The sequence below is a fragment of the Berghia stephanieae genome, chromosome 12 (genome assembly GCF_034508935.2).
Source record: "Berghia stephanieae isolate SIO BIC M18660-M18661 chromosome 12, UCSD_Bste_1.3, whole genome shotgun sequence".
NCBI classification, from domain to species: Eukaryota; Metazoa; Mollusca; class Gastropoda; order Nudibranchia; family Aeolidiidae; genus Berghia; species Berghia stephanieae.
In genome coordinates this window covers 26,637,590-26,656,795 of record NC_088371.1, presented here as the reverse complement: position 1 = coordinate 26,656,795, position 19,206 = coordinate 26,637,590, and the positions used below count along the sequence as shown (strand labels likewise).

General features: G+C 36.5%; 1 protein-coding gene across 1 annotated transcript in view; it reads left to right on the top strand.

Moving 5' to 3' along the window:
• LOC144957517 (uncharacterized) overlaps window positions 1–19,206 on the top strand; it is a 123,086-nt gene that overhangs the window by 3,685 nt on the left and 100,195 nt on the right. Inside the window, exon 2 of the mRNA XM_078888846.1 lies at window positions 12,646–13,012. Within this exon, the coding sequence (XP_078744972.1) occupies window positions 12,869–13,012 (144 nt within the window). The 5' untranslated portion in view covers window positions 12,646–12,868. The remainder of the gene's footprint in view (window positions 1–12,645; window positions 13,013–19,206) is intronic.

The following is a 19,206-nucleotide window of genomic DNA, read 5'->3' as shown; positions in this document are numbered from 1 at the left end:
GTTACACATAGTTTTGTGTGTTGATCCGTTATACTTCCGGATGGCAATGCTGTGAGCTTCTTAGCCAAGCTCATAATATCTATAAAATGTTTGGTAAACCTTGATCTTGGGAAACCCATAAACGTATTTTTTTCAGCATCTTGACAGAATAAATACAAAGGGAGACCATCAACGACAATTCACACAGTACGAACTTCTTCTTTCAGCCCATCCCGCATTTTGCAGGGTTTCCATAATGACTGTCACATCGTCATGTTTCTGGGTTGAGAGCATCTTCTTCCCCCAGGCCCAGTTCTTTGATATCGTCCTTTACCTTATCCAACCATATAGTCTTTGGGCGTCCCTTTTTCCTCTTTCCCGTAAGTCCAATACTTTCCTTCACACGTACTCCCACTCACTCTCGTCTCTTTACATGTCCGTACCATTTCAATCTATTTTCTCTCATCTCTATTGATACATTCTTCACTTCAGTCAACCTTCGAATTCGTTCATTCCTCACCACACAGTACTGAACAGGGACCTCAAACATCTTCAACTCAAATTACAACCAAAGAAAGACCTTAGTCTACGTCATAATAAATTTTTGGCAGAAGACCGTGAAAAATGGAGGAACTTTACATAGCAAATCAAAGAAGCAGCAGAGGCGCCCCAATCGGACGATTAGGATGCGAAAGGAGCTAAGTCAGTAAGTCCAATCTTGATTTCGTAAAACTATCTAACAGAGGATGTCGTCTTGATGACAGAAGAAGAATTATCATGAAAATATCTTTATCACTCGATTCCAAGCTGAATCGTTTCTACCATTAACTGATCTGGAGCCGAAAAAAGGTCCTTATTAATTTGTCGATAAATAAATGCTAAAATTAATGTCATCGGTCCTAAGCACACTCTTATCTATCTATCTATCGATCGATCTATCTTTCTATCTATCTATCTATCTGTATATCTATCTATCTATCTATCTATCTATCTATCTATCTATCTATCGATCTATCTATCTATCTATCTATCTATCTATCTATCTATCTATCTATCTATCTATCTATCTATCTATCTATCTACTATCTATCTATCATCTATCTATCTATCTTTCTATCTATCTATCTATTATCTATCTATCGATCTATCTATCTATCTTTCTATCTATCTATCTATCTTTCTATCTATCTATCTATTGATCGATCTATCTATCTATCTATCTATCTATCTGTATATCTATCGATTCTATAGTAGTGAATATGAGACTTGGAGTAAAAACAAGGTATAAATTTTTACAAATCTGATAACCCAAAATGTTTTGGGCTCATTGTCCTCATGGAAACCCTCTCAAACCAACGCAAAATATTTTCCACAACAACGTTAAATCAAGCCCACGAATGCGTTCTGTTATCAGTCCTGCAAATATTTAAATGTCTTTCGTTGTTTGTTTTATTGAAGAGAATGAATATAATATAATGTCATAAACTGACAAGGACTAAACTGTCATATATACATGGCAATAGGATTCAATAGTCTGATATCACGTCCGCCTAGCAACCAGCAGCTTGGATACAAAGAAAATCTGTATTTTTTATTCTTCATGCTGGCTAGAACTTTTTCACATTTTATGTGATCAGAATGTATAAAAATCAAAACATGATCAGATATATAATGTATTTCTCCTCTGGATACACTTTGATGCTCGTCGGGAAGTATTTCATAAGGGCGATGATAGAGATAATGACATCCGCCATTGTTCCGATAGTTTGGAACCAGTTACTTTGCGTCATAACGAGGGAATTTACTACTGTTGAACCGTAGCCATCGTTAACATATATAGATAGTATGCAGATGACGTCACTCAGGCCTTTGTTATTGTTTTTGCCATCCGCGTTTGTGAGTTGTTCTCACTAAACTGTATTAACCAGACTATAAAAGTTCATGGTTACACAGAGTTTGTGTGTTGGTCCGTTATACTTTCGGATGGCAATGTTGTGAACTCCTTGGCCAAGCGCATTCTATCAATAGCCTGACACTAGAACCATAGCCATCGTAAAGTTATAGCCTGACACTGACCAAATCATGAAGGTAAAATGCCAGTCTTTTGCCACAAAAGGAAACAAATCGTGAGTTGTATTCAATAATTCAATTCAATTTTATCTTTTCCGGCATCTTGTTTATCCCGACATATGACTGCTTTGTCACTGCTTTGACTGAGTCACCTGAGATCTGATTTTAACCCTCTCCTTACCAACTATAGGAAAATCGTCACATGCGTTACGATACAACCAACATTTTTCTTATTCAAATTTCATAAAATTTAAAGAAAATGAACAGTGTGTTGTAGAGCATGTTTTACAAAAGAAATTATGTATCGAAAGAACTTTACTGCTATTGTGTTTGAGTGATAATATATATATTTTTTGGTTTTAGTTTGGTGTGAAGGGGAAAATCCTAAAAATGGCTGGTAAGGAGAGAGTTAAAAAAAAGTATAACACTCGCTTTCGGATTTCCTGAGTTATGAGTGATGTAAATGTTGCTGCTCGAAGCTCCAAGAAATAAATAACAATGTGAAATTGAATGTAAGCTTCAATTTAATTTACGAAAACAGATAAAATGGACGTTTATGGTTTCACATTTATCAACAAAACAGGATGAATGAAACACTACAGACGAATGAGATAATGTGTTAAGATGAATAAACAAAAACATTGATCATTCATCTTAACAACGCCAATACCAAATTATCTCATTCGTCTGTAGTGTTTCATTCATCCTGTTTTGTTGATAAAAGGGAAACCCGAAACGTCCATTTTATCTGTTTTCGTATATTAAACTGAAGCTTACATTCAATTTCACATTGTTATGAGTTCTGAGCGGCGCATAGTTGAATCCTTAGAAAAGGCTCTTTACTCATATTCTCTCATCGTCCTCAAGTGTGAAATGAGTACCTGGCCGATAACAGCGTTGTCCCTGTCGAAAAACTAAATTGTAATATCGCCTAACAGGCGTCAGATCTCGTGCTACATGTTACGTGTTGCTGTTGGTTGGGGACACTGAGTCAAGAATTTTGACCACATTTAGTATAGTAGATATTGTGCTATATATAATAGCTCAACGTTGTTTGTTTTGTTTTTTTTTTAGTAGGGGAGGGGGGGGGGGTCCTATTATCTATTTTGTTTTGTTTTTTTTTAGTAGGGGAGGAGGGGGTCCTATTTATCTATTTTTGTTTTGTTTTTTTGTTCTTTAGCTAGTTTTGTTGTTGTTTTGTTGTTGTTTGTTTTGTTTGTTTTCTTTTTCTTTTTCTTTTTTGCATAAAACAGTTCCAGAAAAAGAAAAGAATAAAAACATAATTTTTTAAAATCCCAAATAATTCTTCAAACTGCCTCGACTAATTTTTTGAGGATGTATTTTTTTCTCGTATTTTTTTCTTTCTTGCTTCGTTACACTTTTTTATATATTTATCTCAGCCCAGTGCCTGCTCCCTAATATGTCACTTGGGACAATCAATGGTGTGGATTTTAATTTATTTTTTTTTAATTGAGATTTTATGTAGCGCGATATCCACTAAACGTGCTCAAAGCGCGTTACAGGGGGTCGTTAGAAACATTTAACATGTAAGACGGGACATGATGCCTTTTAGTCGATATCACAATTTTTTTTCGGACAGAGACAACGCTGTCAACGGCCAGGTACTCATTTTACACCTGAGTACGGTGAGAGAATGTGAGTAAAGAGCCTTCTCCAAGGACTCAACTATGCGCCTAGCGAGGCTCGAACCCAGGACTTTCCGATCCGAAAGCGAGTGTCATACAACTAAACAACATAGCCGCACAGTAGATAAGTAGACAAATGACTCCTTACCATCATCATCATCATCCTTCTTCTTCTTCTCTACTTCTTACTTTCTTTTCTTCTTCCTTCTTCTTCTCTTCTTCTTCTTCTTCTTCTTCTTCTTCTTCTTCTTCTTCTTCTCTTCTTCTTCCAATTCACTATTCTATCATTAGATTAACTTCATGCTATCATTTTCACTTACTTTAGACAAAATTCAAAACTTTGGTCCTTAAACAAAAATTAATGTTCTGTTTCGTTTTATTTTCGTGCGCAGCTTAGTTAACTTATAGGGCATGAGATTAGTGGAAGAGTAGCGTCCCTTGATTGGACGTCACCCATAGTCTGTAACGTCACCGGCGGAAAAGTTATAAGAGAGAGAACGTCATGTTGGTTGTGCGCATGCGCTTCTCGTCCTCGCTTCCTTTCAAGAAATTACCATTTAACTTTTGATCGAATGCAACTGTTTTTAGTTACGGAAATTGAGCGTGAGGCAATTATAAATTGATATTATTCTTCGTTCAACAGGACGGAAATTTTTCAAATCGCCATATATTGATTCCATTGACAAGTGGTATTTTTGGTGGTGAGAGTGGTTTTGATTTTTGAGTGGGCGCGTGTTTAAAATCAGATAAGGTAGAAATGGAGATTGTCCGAGATTGTCTCTGTTAAAAGCCGAGTGCTGTTGAGTTAGCTAATGAGTCGTGAATTGCCTTATCACACGGATGCTTCAGATTTGGCCATTTCTTGAACAAAAGTGTTGTTTTCCCCTATAATAAAATCAAATATATAAAATTCCCTTCATTCATCCCATAGGGGAAATTTTTTGATTGTTTGTCTCTAAGGTCTATTCCAAGTGAAGACTGGAATTACCCAGGTGTCCGCCGCAGTGCAGCGCTGCAAATTGAGCTGGGGAAATAGAAAACGGGGGGGGGGGGGGGGGTTACCTGAAGCCGGTTATCGTGAAAATACTAACGAAAGAATGAAAATGGAGAGGCTTCGTATGGGAACAAAACAGACAAAGATTTGTTCTGTTTTGTTTTCCCATACGAAGCCTCTCCATTTTCACTCTTTCGTTACTAAATTGAGCTAGGGCGAGGTGACTTGCTCAAGGCCACACAGCGCAGCGGCGGGTGATCGAACTCGGTACGTTTCGGGTACGAAGCAAAGACCGTACCGCTCAGCCACGCTATAATACGTAACTCATCACAAAAGAATGGTATTGTATCGGAAAGTGTTACTACGTGTTATGAAAAAAAAATCATCCCAAAAAATGACCCGGACTCGACTGGGGATCGAACGTCAGACCTTCTGAACGGATAAACTTAATTTTAAGCATAAAAAATCACTCTGACAAATTTTGAATAATAATAATAATAATGATAACAATAATAATAATAATAATAATAATAATAATAATATAATAATAATAATTAATAATAATAATAATAATAATAATAATAATAATAATAATAATAATAATAATAATGATAATAGATAAATTTATTAATTGATTGATTTTTTAAGTTAATTTGATCTTATTAATTTCTATTTATTTATTTATTTATTTATTTATTCATCTATTCATTTATTTGTTTGTTTGTTTCTTTAGTTATTTATCCATTTATTTATTTATCTTTTAAACTTTAAATTGTCATGCGGATGTAATTTTTTCGATTAATTTCATGATTTTTTAGACTGGCTTGTAAATGTTGACCAGTAATATGCATGACATCTGAAACAATGTAAAATTTATCAGAGACATATGTATGCTTATTATGGTTGTTGCTTTCATGATTATTTTTGTCATTAATATATCATTGTACTCTGAACTTTGTACATTTATGATTCATTTCGATTTTACATTGCCGTATTGATACATTTTTCCTGACATTCAAAGTTGTGTAAAACTGTCTGTGAATGATACAATGCAAGCTAGATATATGGGATTCTGTAATTATAAACTATTGTAGAAGGCATTTACAGGATGATTCCTATTAAGCCATTAGTAAGATAAGATAAGATAACAAAAACAATGATAATAATAATGATAATAATAATAATAATAATAATAATATAATAATAATAATAATAATAATGATAATGGTAATAATAATAATAATAATAATAATAATAATAATAATAATAATAATAATAATAATAATAATAATAATAATAATAATAATAATAATAATAATAATATAATAATAATAATAACAAATAGCTTATGATATCTCATAATCATAATCGATAACGTGCTCTCTGCGCTTTACATCACATTTTGTACAGTTTAGCTTGGAAATCATATTTTTGGATCTCGTTCTACTGGACACGATACCAGACAAAGGCGATGGGTCACAATATTATAGTTGCTAGGCGTTTAGTTAAAATACTCACAACACCCGCCAGCCATAAAACGTACCAACACATAAAATGATGTGTAACCTTTAAAGTTTATAGTTTGATTGAAAGAATTTAGTGAGAACTAATAAGCAAACAGGCGGTAGAAAAACAATAACAAAGAGCTGAGTAACGTCCACTCCGTCCCTTCTATTGAGGAGAGTGAATTAGAGAAAAAACTTGAGCATTTATATAGCGCAATATCCACTAAACAAGCTCAAAGCGCATTACAAGGTAGCCAACTGCAGATATTAACATGTAAGTCAAGTCATTGTTAACAAGGCCACTACCACATTATCTCATTCATCCTGTTTTTTTTTATAAAGGGGAAACTGGAAACGTTCACATTATCTGCTTTCGTTTATTAAATTGAAGCTGACATTCAATTTCACATTGTTCTTTATTATGGGCTTAATTTAACATTGCTGGTTTTGCGTTGGTTTTTAGGCTATTTACATTACAACAATGAGCCCTTCACAATTTGGATAATCAAAGCTGCAACTAGATACACGTCGACCTTTACACATAAACAAACATTGTGTTGTCTAATTTCATTTAAGATTTCTGATGGATTATTTAATGAAATCATTTATCAAAATGACAAGAAGAACAAATGAAATTGATGTAACTTCGCTCTTTATTGTTGTCTTTGAACAGCCTGGTTAGTAATCACTCGATTATAGATAGAGTGAAATTGATGATTGTCTTTGAACAGCCTGGTTAGTAATCACTCGATTATAGATAGAGTGAAATTGATGATTGTCTTTGAACAGCCTGGTTAGTAATCACTCGATTATAGATAGAGTGAAATTGATGATTGTCTTTGAACAGCCTGGTTAGTAATCACTCGATTATAGATAGAGTGAAATTGATGATTGTCTTTGAACAGCCTGGTTAGTAATCACTCGATTATAGATAGAGTGAAATTGATGAGTGTCTTTGAACAGCCTGGTTAGTAATCACTCGATTATAGATAGAGTGAAATTGATGATTGTCTTTGAACAGCCTGGTTAGTAATCACTCGATTATCGATAGAGTGAAATTGATGATTGTCTTTGAACAGCCTGGTTAGTAATCACTCGATTATAGATAGAGTGAAATTGATGATTGTCTTTGAACAGCCTGGTTAGTAATCACTCGATTATAGATAGAGTGAAATTGATGATTGTCTTTGAACAGCCTGGTTAGTAATCACTCGATTATAGATAGAGTGAAATTGATGATTGTCTTTGAACAGCCTGGTTAGTAATCACTCGATTATAGATAGAGTGAAATTGATGATTGTCTTTGAACAGCCTGGTTAGTAATCACTCGATTATAGATAGAGTGAAATTGATGATTGTCTTTGAACAGCCTGGTTAGTAATCACTCGATTATAGATAGAGTAAATTGACGTCCCAGTGATCTTTGTTTTTGTTTTTAGCCAGCCATTGTACTAATTAGACTATAAACGTTTACGTTACACATAGTTTTGTGTGTTGGTACGTTATATCCGGCTGGCGAATATCATGAGTTTTCATTAACGCAAAGCAAGGATATCAATCAGATCTTTGATAGTATGGTAAATTACCTTATTGAGGTTATGCGTATAAGTGAAATAATCACAACATCTGCCAATCAGGTGTTTATTTCACGCCCGAGTACAATGAAAGAATGTGGGTAAAGTGTCTTCTCCGGGGATTCAAATTTGAGAAGCCTGTAAGGACTCAACTATGCGCCGAGCGATCTCGAACCCAGGACCTTCCGATCCGAAAGCGAGTGTCATACCACTAGACCACATAGCCGCACAAGACTACTACCACTTCTACCACAACAAATGTAACCCATCGCGTCCAACTTGTGTCATGTCGCGATGCAATAGATATCAAAAAGTGAGATCGTAGTAAAAATAAACATTTGTTGCCTATTTAAAAAAAAAAACAACTAAATTTCTTCAATACAATTTCTAAACTTTATCAGCTCCTCATAATATATTTCTCTTAATATAACATAACGTACAACATAACGTACCATAACATAACATAACATAATATGGCTAAAGGCTTAAGTTAGGGTTGTAACTTTTAATAATATAATGTAATTTATCAATATTATAATCAAAAATAAACCCTTACACTATTAAGCAAGAAAACATGAGTGTCCACACTAGAATTTTAGATAATTAATCCAACCTCACCTTATCTCATTCTCTTGGCCCAAGTGGTGGTAGAGGATATAATAATATGAGAGATTATTTTACAGTAAGGGCCTCCATCCAGATTTGTCCTCAGCTTGCGGCCTTCAATCAAAGGCGTCAAACATGCATCTGAATAATTAGAGAAAATAATTTTACAGCCACGAAATCACCCCGACATAAAACCGTTTTGAGACGATGGGTAACGAGTGGAACTTAATCTTCCACCATTATCACTCCATTATAAAATAAAAATAAGATTCCTTTTATTCGTCCCATAGGGGAAATTTGTCTCTTGTGTCTATTCCAAGGGAATAACCCAGGCGTCAGCCGCAGTGTAGTGTCGCAAATAGAGTTAGGGCGAGGCGACTTGCTCAAGGCCGCACAGCGCAAGCGACGGATGATCAAACTCGGGTACGAAGCAAAGACCGTACCGCCGAGCCACCCCCCCCCCCCCCTTACCCCCGTCATTAATCAAACGATTACTTCACATTTGCCGTTTCTTTATTCCATTCACAGACATGCCCCGTTTCCATCACGTTTATATCAAATTGCGAAAGAATTGCGCAACGAACAATCAATACATTCATATTCAATTTCTTCCATTCTCTCGTTATTATGTCCACAACCATCATTATCGTCAATATCATCCTCATCATCGTCATCATCATTACATCAATAATATCAGCATCATCACAATTATCATAATCATCTTCATAAAGAAAACTTTAAAAACATGAGCTTCTCGGGCTGTTAATTATCCACTAACATTGCTCAAAGCTCTATACAAAGGATATCAAGCCAACAGTAACCTTTAACACAAATCTTGTTAGACGATAATACAATAACATGTGACAAAATAGACGTTGTTAACGGCCAGGTATTGATTTTACGCCTGAGTACGGTGAGAGAATTTGAGTAAACAGCCTTTTCTAATGATTTTACTTTGCATCTCGCAGAGCAAAACTCAAACGAGGCACATACAGACAGGAGACAAACTACGAGACCATACAACTACATCAACTTCATCATCATCATCATCATTACCATCATCATCATCATCACCATTACCATCATCATTATCATTATCACCACCACCACCACCACCACCACCACCACCAACCACCATCATCATCATCATCATCACCATCATCATTATCATTATCACCACCACCATCACCATCATCATCATCATCATCATCATCTCATCATCATCATCATCATCATCATCATCATCATCATCATCATCACCATCATCATTATCATTATCACCACCACCACCACCACCATCATCATCATCATCATCATCATCATCATCATCATCATCATCATCATCATCATCCTCATCTTCATCCTCATCACCGTCATCATCACTATCATCATCACCACCACCAAAATCACCATCACCACCCACCCTCCATCATCATCATCATCATCCCCAGCATCTTATCCACCCACTGCAAACAAAATGGCCATCACATAAACACAAAGAACATCGCACTCCTTAAACACGAAAACACACACAGACACTGTTTACACAACATTGCTATATCAACACACCATGCTTTCCTCATCGAATTAATGTATTTGTTTCCATCTTTGTCTTTTTTGTTAATCAAACTCCAACACACCAGTCATCACATCTTTTATTTATAATCAAATGTTTACATCGAACAAACTCAACTGCAGTTGGAATTCACACGACTGCGTAACCTCTTGTTGTTGTGCCTGGCAAGCTATTGGTGCTATGCGTTAAGGTAAAAAATTTCTAATATCCGCCAAAGCTCCGAAATCTGGTGCCATAAAGTATGGTTTTTGTTGACAAAGGGGAAACCCAAAACGTTCACAATATCTGTCTTCGTAAATTTAATTCACGCTTCTATTTCATTTTACTATCGGTATTTATGGCTTAGCTTCGTAAACTTATAAATAGAACGAAATTTACGTCCCTCAGCCCTTTGTTAATTGTTTCCCGCCAGCTATTTTTATGAGTAGTTCTCACTAAATTTCATTCATCTGATTCAGATTGCTGTCCAAATACAATAACAAAGAGCTGAGTGACGTTCAATTTGGTTCCATATTCAAAACAAAAAAATGTAATAATACATAAAAGAGAGATGATTTACAACCCCCCCCCCCCCGGTACTATACTATACATTTGACTGTGTTTCCCGCCCAGTAAAGGACTCCGGCCAGGGCCAGGACGAAACCAAATAATCTCATTCCAATACCAAGACAGAAAGCAAGTTGGAATTCATTTAATTTATAGGGTGTTAGAAGACAGAGCAAGTGTCCTCCTGCCCAGCATGGGAGGTCAGCGAACCCCACCCAGGTTTTTAAATATAAATGATGTACGCTTGGCAAAGAAACTCACAACATTGCCATCAGGAAATAATAATATAGATAGAATGCGCTTGGCCAAGGAGTTCAAAACATTGCCATCCGGAAGTATAACGGACCAACACACAAACTCTGTGTAACCATGAACTTTTATAGTCTGGTTAATACAGTTTAGTGAGAACAACTCACAAACGTGGATGGCAAAAACAATAACAAAGGCCTGAGTGACGTCGTCTGCATACTATCTATAACGGACCAACACACAAAACGATGTGTAACATTGAGCGTTTTTCGTCTGGTTAATATATTTTAGTGAGAACTACTCATAAACACGGATGCAAAAAAAAAAAAAAATCAACAAAAAACAATAACAAAGACCTGAGTGACGTTACCTTCTTTATATCTATATCACAGGGTGAGAAATGATCCCCCTGGAGTTTTGAATACACCATAGCAAAGAGTGTGTAGGGTAACGTAGTTACCAAGAGCTCTCACTTCTCTTAACCGCAATGCTATTGTCGCGTGCCAGGCGAGACAGCGAGGTGGGTGTGCTCCGCGTGTATCATGCGCGCTAGGCTTACTGATACAATGAAGAAAATACTAGTAGAACATAGTTTACTTCTATCAAAGAGCGTGTAGGTAACGATTGTTATGTTACCAAGAGCTCTCACTTCCCGCTTTTGGTGAAGCCAAGCATCTTCCGTCTTCTACTCGTATTTTCTTCATTGTATCAGTAAGCCTAGCGCGCATGATACACGCGGAGCACACCCACCTCGCTGTCTCGCCTGGCACGTGACAATAGCGTTGCGGTTAAGAGAAGTGAGAGCTCTTGGTAACTACGTTACCCTACACACTCTTTGCTTCTATAGATAGTATTCGCTTGGTTAAGAAGCTCATAACATTGCCATCCGGAAGTATAACGGACCAACACACAAATTTGTGTGTATCCATGAACGTTTATAGTCGGGTTAATACAGTTCAGTGAGCATTACTCATAAACGCGGATGGCAAAAAAAAACAATAACAAAGACCTGAGTGATGTCATCTTCGAACTATCTATAACATTGTCTTCTTCTTTTTGATGGGCCCCATTGTATGTTGTGATATTGATACTATGCGGTTGGCCAAAAAAAAAATCTCACAACATTTCGTCTGCCGGAAATGTTGTTCCAACACATCAAACTGTGTGTAACCTTAAAGGTTTATAGATAGTTCGAAAATGACGTCACTCAGTTCTTTGTTATTGTTTTTTTGCCATCCGCGTTTATGAGTAATGCGCACTGAACTGTATTAACCTGACTATAAACGTTCATGAATACACACAGTTTTGTGTGTTCGTCTGTTATACTTCCGGATGGCAATGTTATGGGCTTCTTAGCCTAGCGCATACTATCTATAGTATGATTGATTGAATAAATCATAAAAGGAGCTGGCTAAAAACAACAACAAAGAAGTGAGTGACGTCAATTTTGTTATATCTGTAACTTTGGTTCGTGTCAGTCAATGAGTTTACAAAGGCAAGACGTAATAAATTGACGTCACCCAGCTCTTTGTTATTATTTTTAGCCTGCTTGATAGTGGGATGTCCTTACAAACGTATTTCAATCAGACTATACACGTTAAAGATTACACACAATTTTGTGTGTTGCTGTGTTTAATTTAGGTGAAAAAGATATGACATTGATAACGTTATTGATGTTATGCGTTTAGGTAAAATACTCACAGCGTCCGCCAGCCGGATATAACGTAACAACAAAAATAACGGTGTGTAAACAGGAACGTTTATAGTCTGATACATTTAGTGAGAACAAATCACCAAAATGGCTGTCTTAAAGAAATAACAAAGGAGTAATATCAATTTCGTTTCTTCCATATCTAAAAACTAATAAAATATTCCATCTTTTATTTTTCCATCTATCCAGGTCATTTGAAGCAATCGGAAATTAAATGAAGGATAGCGAAAAATAGAAAGTGCAAAGGAATAAAAGTTACCTTAACAATCGCAGACTTCATAAACATCAATTAGCTTTTAAGAGAGGATAGAACAGAACTGCTCGAGCAATCAAGAAATCAATCAAGACCAATATAATCAATAGATCGAACTCTGCAGCATAAAATCTGACGTCGGCACCAAAATCCATTACGATGAAGATGTACAGCAGCAGCAACAGCATGACGTCACAGGCGCTCTTGTTGGTTATGATGTCATGCATTGTATTGATGATGACGTCACAAACCTTGGCCTGGTCCCAGTGGGTGGATGATGACAATAATTGGAGTGGCTCAGATGTAAGTAATCTGAACTTAATTACTTACTTAATTACGAACTTACTGACTAATTTACCTACTTTCTTAACGAGTTTACTACCTTACTCTGGAAAAACTCATATTTAAAAATTTGGTCAGAAAACTCGTCCTTCAATTATCGATCGATTTAAATTACACTCATCTTGACCAAAAAAAACACTCCTCAAACCGGAGAATTCGCAAAGAGTCATTTAAATCGATTGATATTAGAAGGACGAGTATTCTGGCCAAATGTTTAAATTCTAGTTACTCCAGAGTACCAGTTAACTGGTTAAATCCTTATTTGCCCAATAAGCCACTTATTTATTTTCCTATAGAGCCTTATCAATAAAGATAAGTATCAATTACAATCTTCAATTCATTAGACGAAGACAGACACGGTGGACGTTTCGGATTCTCCCTTTATCAACAAAACACGATCAATGAAACACTAAGGACAAATGAGATATGTGTGAATGGCGTAGTTAAGGTGTTTTGTGTTTCATCCTTAGTGTTTCATTCATCGTGTTTTGTTGATAAAGGTGAAAACCGAAACGTCCACAGTATCTGTCTTAGACTAATAAATGGAAGCTTACAATTCAATACAATAAGGATTTACACATTTAACTTTGGTACTCTGGAGTAACGATGTTTAAGAATTTGGCCAGAACACCCGTCCTTCTAATATCGATTGATTTGCGAATTCCCAGGTTTGAGAGTTTTTGTCAAGATTCGTGTAATTTAAGTCTATCGTATCTATCTTTGTCTAATAAAAGGAAGGTTGTTAGCTTAGCGTATCTTTATTTTTTCCTCCAAGCTTCAAACAGCAACATTTTCATTATATGCCTAATCATTCAATTATCAAAACGAATTAATTACATACTTACCTATTCTGACGCATCTACATTTTTGTCTTCCACTGCCGTTGTGAGTAAAATTTGCATTAAAAACTCATTAATCCACGATCATGCGTCACCAAAATGCGCTCAAATGATGACGTCAGCGTTTTATGAAGAGTGTTAATGCATTATAACGATGGTTGGCGGATCAAACCTCTGAGGTCTCGATTTTCATGATCGGCTCAGAGGTCTGATCCGCCCAAAATTAATTAAAACATGGTGCGCTAAGTTCGTATGTAGAAAAAAAACAAAAAAACTAAAGGTGCCTAAATAAGCCAATAACATGGAGTAAAAGATAAAGGGAGTAAATGTGACTCATATATCAAGGACCAACACAAAACAAACGACGTTTCGTCAGAATTACTCCCTTCATTTTTCTCTCCATCCGTATGTAAACTCAAGAGTTTTGATCCGCTGATCATGAAAATTAGGGCTTCAGAGGTTTGATCCGCCGACCATTGATAACTTTCATAAAGGCACCGAGAGACAAGCCAGGACTATCTTTTTGTTGACATGGACAAGAATGCAAGACCGAATGCTGGTGTATTCTACCATCAGAAAAAAAACAGGGTCTGGAGAAGTGCCAGATGAAAACAGAGAATTAAAAGCGGGATCCAATTGACACGAAACACTCCGCCCGGCTGAGAAAAAAAAAGAGTGAGAGAGAGAGAGAAAGAGAGAGAGAGAGAGAGAACAACGAGTGGTCGCACTACCGACTGAGCCATCCAAACTGGTTGGGTTGGGGGGGGGGGGGGGGGGGGTTATAATTAAACAATTGAGATTCGATTAGATTTAGAAACTCCTTGCTTTCGTTTTGATGGATTGGAATTAATAATATTTTTTGTGAAGTCTCATCAGTTCTAATCCATTCTCTGTTTCATCACAACATAACACCAGGTTGTGATGGTGGGTCGCATATATGATAACAAATAGATGATGCTCCTGTATTATAATATATTTGATATTCTCTGTTTTTCGTATAATTTTCAATATTTATTTTGAATTGTAGTTATTATGTGTGTATGTGCGGCTATATGGTCTTGTGGTATGACACTCGCTTTCGGATCGGAAGGTCCTGGGTTCGAGCCTCGCTCGGTGCATAGTTGAGTTCTTGGAAAAGACCTTTTACTCTCATTCTCTCATCGTACTCAGGTGTAAATTGAGTACCTGGCCGTAAACAGCATTATTTCTGTCGGTAAAAATTGTAATATCACCTAACAGGCGTCATGTCTCGTTCTATATGTTAAGTGTTGCTGTTAGCCAGGGACCCTTTGTAAAGCTCTTCGAGCACGTTTAGTGGATATTGCGCTATATTAAAGCTCAAGCTCAAGTTTTTTTTTTTTTGTGCGTGTTATGAAACATGAGTATAATTTTAAATTTGCCCCTTTGTGTGGATATAAATTAAATATGTGTTTTGTGTGTGTGTGTGTGTGTGTGTGTGTGTGTGTGTTTGTGTGTGTATGTGTGTGTGTTTATCTCATTCCTGGCTGTTTGTCTTTGTAATTATTTATGTTCATTTTCATTTGTGAGACTCCACATAAAGCCTCATCCTTGCTATAATTTTTGGAGCAAACTGACGTCGTTCATTGCTTTCTCGAACATTTATTTTTCTTCTTCCTTTTCTTTTCTGCTTTTTATTGTTTTTCTTCTTCACCTTACGCTTTTGTCTTTCTCCTTCTCCTCTTCCTCCTCCGTCTCCTTTTTCTCCAACATCCATTACTTTTTTCCTCTCCTCCTCCTCCTCCTCCTCCTCCTCCTCCTCCTCCTCCTCCTCCTCCTCCTCCTTCTTCTTCTTCTTCTTCTTCTTCTTCTTCTTCTTCTTCTTCTTCTTCTTCTTTCTTCTTCTTCTTCTTCTTCTCTACAATACTACTATCTACTACTACTACTACTACTACTACTACTACACTACTACTACTAACTACTACTACTACTACTACTACTACTACTACTACACTACTACTACTACTTCTTTCTCTAAACAACTACTACTTTACTCAACTCATATACTTTTCATTCTATCTCTAAAACCAAACATCAACATAATCAACAGCATAACTTAAAAAAAAATGCATAACTAATCAACGCCATCGATCTGATCCCCCCACCTATTTTCTTTGAGATGTTAGCTGTCTGGTTGGCCCCTCCCAAACGGATGGATTAATCTTGGTCATTGAGGTGATTTCTTGGTTAGTGAGGGATGTTGGGCCCTATGAAGATGCTGGCTGGGGAAAAGGGGGGCGAAGACTTAGAAAAATGGCAAATCTGTTAGAAAATGGGGGGAAAAAAGACACCCATTATTGTTCAAGCCAAAAAAAATTAGATTTTTGTAAAAAATAAAATATGTTTAGTATTATCTGAATAATATTATTTGTTGAACTGGAGTGTGGAGTGTTTGAAGTATTTTATAGAAATGAATATTACACTTGCAAAAATGAACAAATACACTACTTAAGACGAAACGTTTTGGGCGCAAACCCCCTCTTCAGCTTGCCGCAAAAATAATTAAATTTAATCTAATCGTTTTTGTTGTTGGTTGAAGAACGGTTTTTGGTTCGAAAAGTTCTGTGTTAGATATTTTGTTGTAATTTGGTGGTTGTTGTTTTGTTTTATTCAGGGTTGATTTCGTTTTTGTTTTTTTGTTGTTGTTTTTTTTTCTTTTGTTGTTGTTGTTTGGTTCTTTTTGTTTTGTTTTTTTTTTTTTGTTTTTTTTTGTTCAGGGTTGTTTTTGTTTTGTTCTTTTTTAATTCGATTTATTTGTTGTTTTCTTTTTTTTTTTTTGGTTGATTTTTTTGTTGTTGTTTTTTTTTTTATCTTTGTTATATTTTATTTGTTGTCATATTGGTCAACTTCTTTTAAAAAGTCAAAAATAATTTTTCATTTGGGTCTATCTCGAGAGATGCCAAACGTCAGTCGCAGTGCAGGGCGGCAAAGTGAGAATTACGTCTCTTTTTCAAGGAAAAAAAACCAAACGAGATGGCGATAGCGGGGCTCGAGCCCGGATCTCCCGGGTGGAAGTGTAATGTCTTAAATACTCGGCCGTCTCGCCCCACTCTCAAAATAACTGTGAAATCAACACTATTCTCATTTGGGGTTTGTCATAATAACAATGGTCATCATTTTGGGGAAAATCGCCCTGTCGCACACTGGGTGTGACAATAATAACGTTATGGTTTTGATCATGGTCCGGGCAGGACTAATGTGTTCCCTGTCCTTGTCTTTGGGGAGTTTGGGACAGTTTTCCTGTCTTCCCCCCTGTGGCCGAGGAGGTGGGAGAGTATATCAAGATTTCCCTTAAGGTTTTAGTGTGGCTGTGGTCAGGAATGAATTTTCTTGTGGTCGCAGTGATGGTGGGTTTGATAAGGCGGGTGGATTTAGATGACCGATGGGATGGTGGAGTAGCGATGGTGGTTGGGAAATTTGTTGCTTTATTGTTAAGAGGTGGTAAGTTCTAATCTAGTGGTTTTGGATGAATGCCATGGTGATAAAGAAGAAGAAGAAGAAGAAGAAGAAGAAGAAGAAGAAGAAGAAGAAGAAGAAGAGAAGAAGAAGAAGAAGAGAAGGAAGAATGAAGAAGAAGAAGAAGAAGAAGAAGAAGAAAGAAGAAAAGAAAAGAAGAAGAAGAAGAAGAAGAAGAAGAAGAAAGAAGAAGAAGAAAAGAAGAAGAAGGAAGAAGAAGAAGAAGAAGAGAAGAAGAAGAAGAAGAAGAAGAAGAAGAAGAAGAAGAAGAGAAAGAAGAAGAAGAAGAAGAAGAAGAAGAGAAGAAGAAGAAGAAAGAAGAAGAAGAAAAGAAGAAAGAAGAAGAAGAAGAAGAAGAAGAAGAAGAAGAAGAAGAAGAAGAGAAAATTAAGGGGAGGAGGAGGAGCAGGAATATGATAAGAGAAGGAGAAGTTGAAGGAAGAAGAGGAGGAGAGAGAATGAGGAAGAGAAGAAGGTGGTTGGCATAGAGAGGAAAAGAGGTAGAGGAGGCTGGGGGGGGGGGGGGGGGGTAAGATTTCATAATTAAAAGCCATAGCTTCAGGCCAAAAAAGCTCCACGAATGACACAATTAAATTGGGGACAAAATATTACCGGAGACCAAAATGATGGAGACATGAAACTCAGGGGCTCCTTCCGTATGTGGGTTTCAATGTCAAGTCGGTAAACATGGCATTGTGTATTGATGGTATGTGTTTTAATAAAATACACACCATTTCTTCCCGCTATATCAATCGTACAAATACATAAAAAGTTTTATTGCCTGAGAAACTTTAGTGAGAAGAAATCACATCTGAATATAACTGCGAAAACGCGTGCAAAATTCGAATTGTATTACATAATGTTATAGACAGAGGATGTTTACCGACTTGACACGACCAGACATAGATACGCATCGTCTGCTATTAAAACGCTATTGCCACTTCAGAAGTTTCTCATCTCTTTAGATAGTATGCGCTTGGCTAAGAAGCTCACAACATTGCCATCCGGAAGAATAACGGACCAACACACAAAACTCTATGTATTAGAATCTAGATAATAGAGTTAAGTGAAAATTACTCATAAACATGGATGGCAAAAAAGCAATAACAAAGACCCGAGTGACGTCAACTTCGTTTTATCTATATATCGCTGTCTCCGACAATACATTTAAAAGTCATGTACAACTGTGCAATAGGATTCAAAAATCGTGACGTCACTTCCCTCGTAATGACGCAAAGTAACTTAGTAGCTGGTTCTAAACTATCGGAACAATGGCGGACGCCCTTATGAAATACTTCTCCGACGAACAAAAGGTGTATCTAGAGGAGAGAAAAAAATGTAAATCTGATTGCTTTTTTTTTTTTTTACTTTTAAACATTCTGATTTCATGACATGTGAAAAAGTTCTTGCCAGCATGAAGAATGAAAAGTACCGATTTTCTTTGTTTAGAACCAAGCTGCTCGTTGCTGGGCGGACGTGATATCAGACTATATAATCCTATTAGGTTTATCACAGATAATGTACCTTGGTTGTGTCCTACACAATAAACATTCTTAAGAGAAGAGCTCGCGTGCAAACATTATTTTGGAGGGTTCATCGATTTCTACATGAACAAAACTGACAAAGTCACACAAGAATTCATTCAGAAAAGTAAGTGGAGCAGGCACTTATGTTGGTAACAACAAGATATGAAGTGAGTAGAAAAGTGCCAGAAGACAATAGAGAATAAAAAATTTTTTTTTCGCGGCGGTGGTGGGGTTTGAACCTGCGACCTTATTGGTACGACAACTCCGCCTGGCAGGTGAGAGCGTGGCTCTACCGTGTGAGCTATCCACGAACACA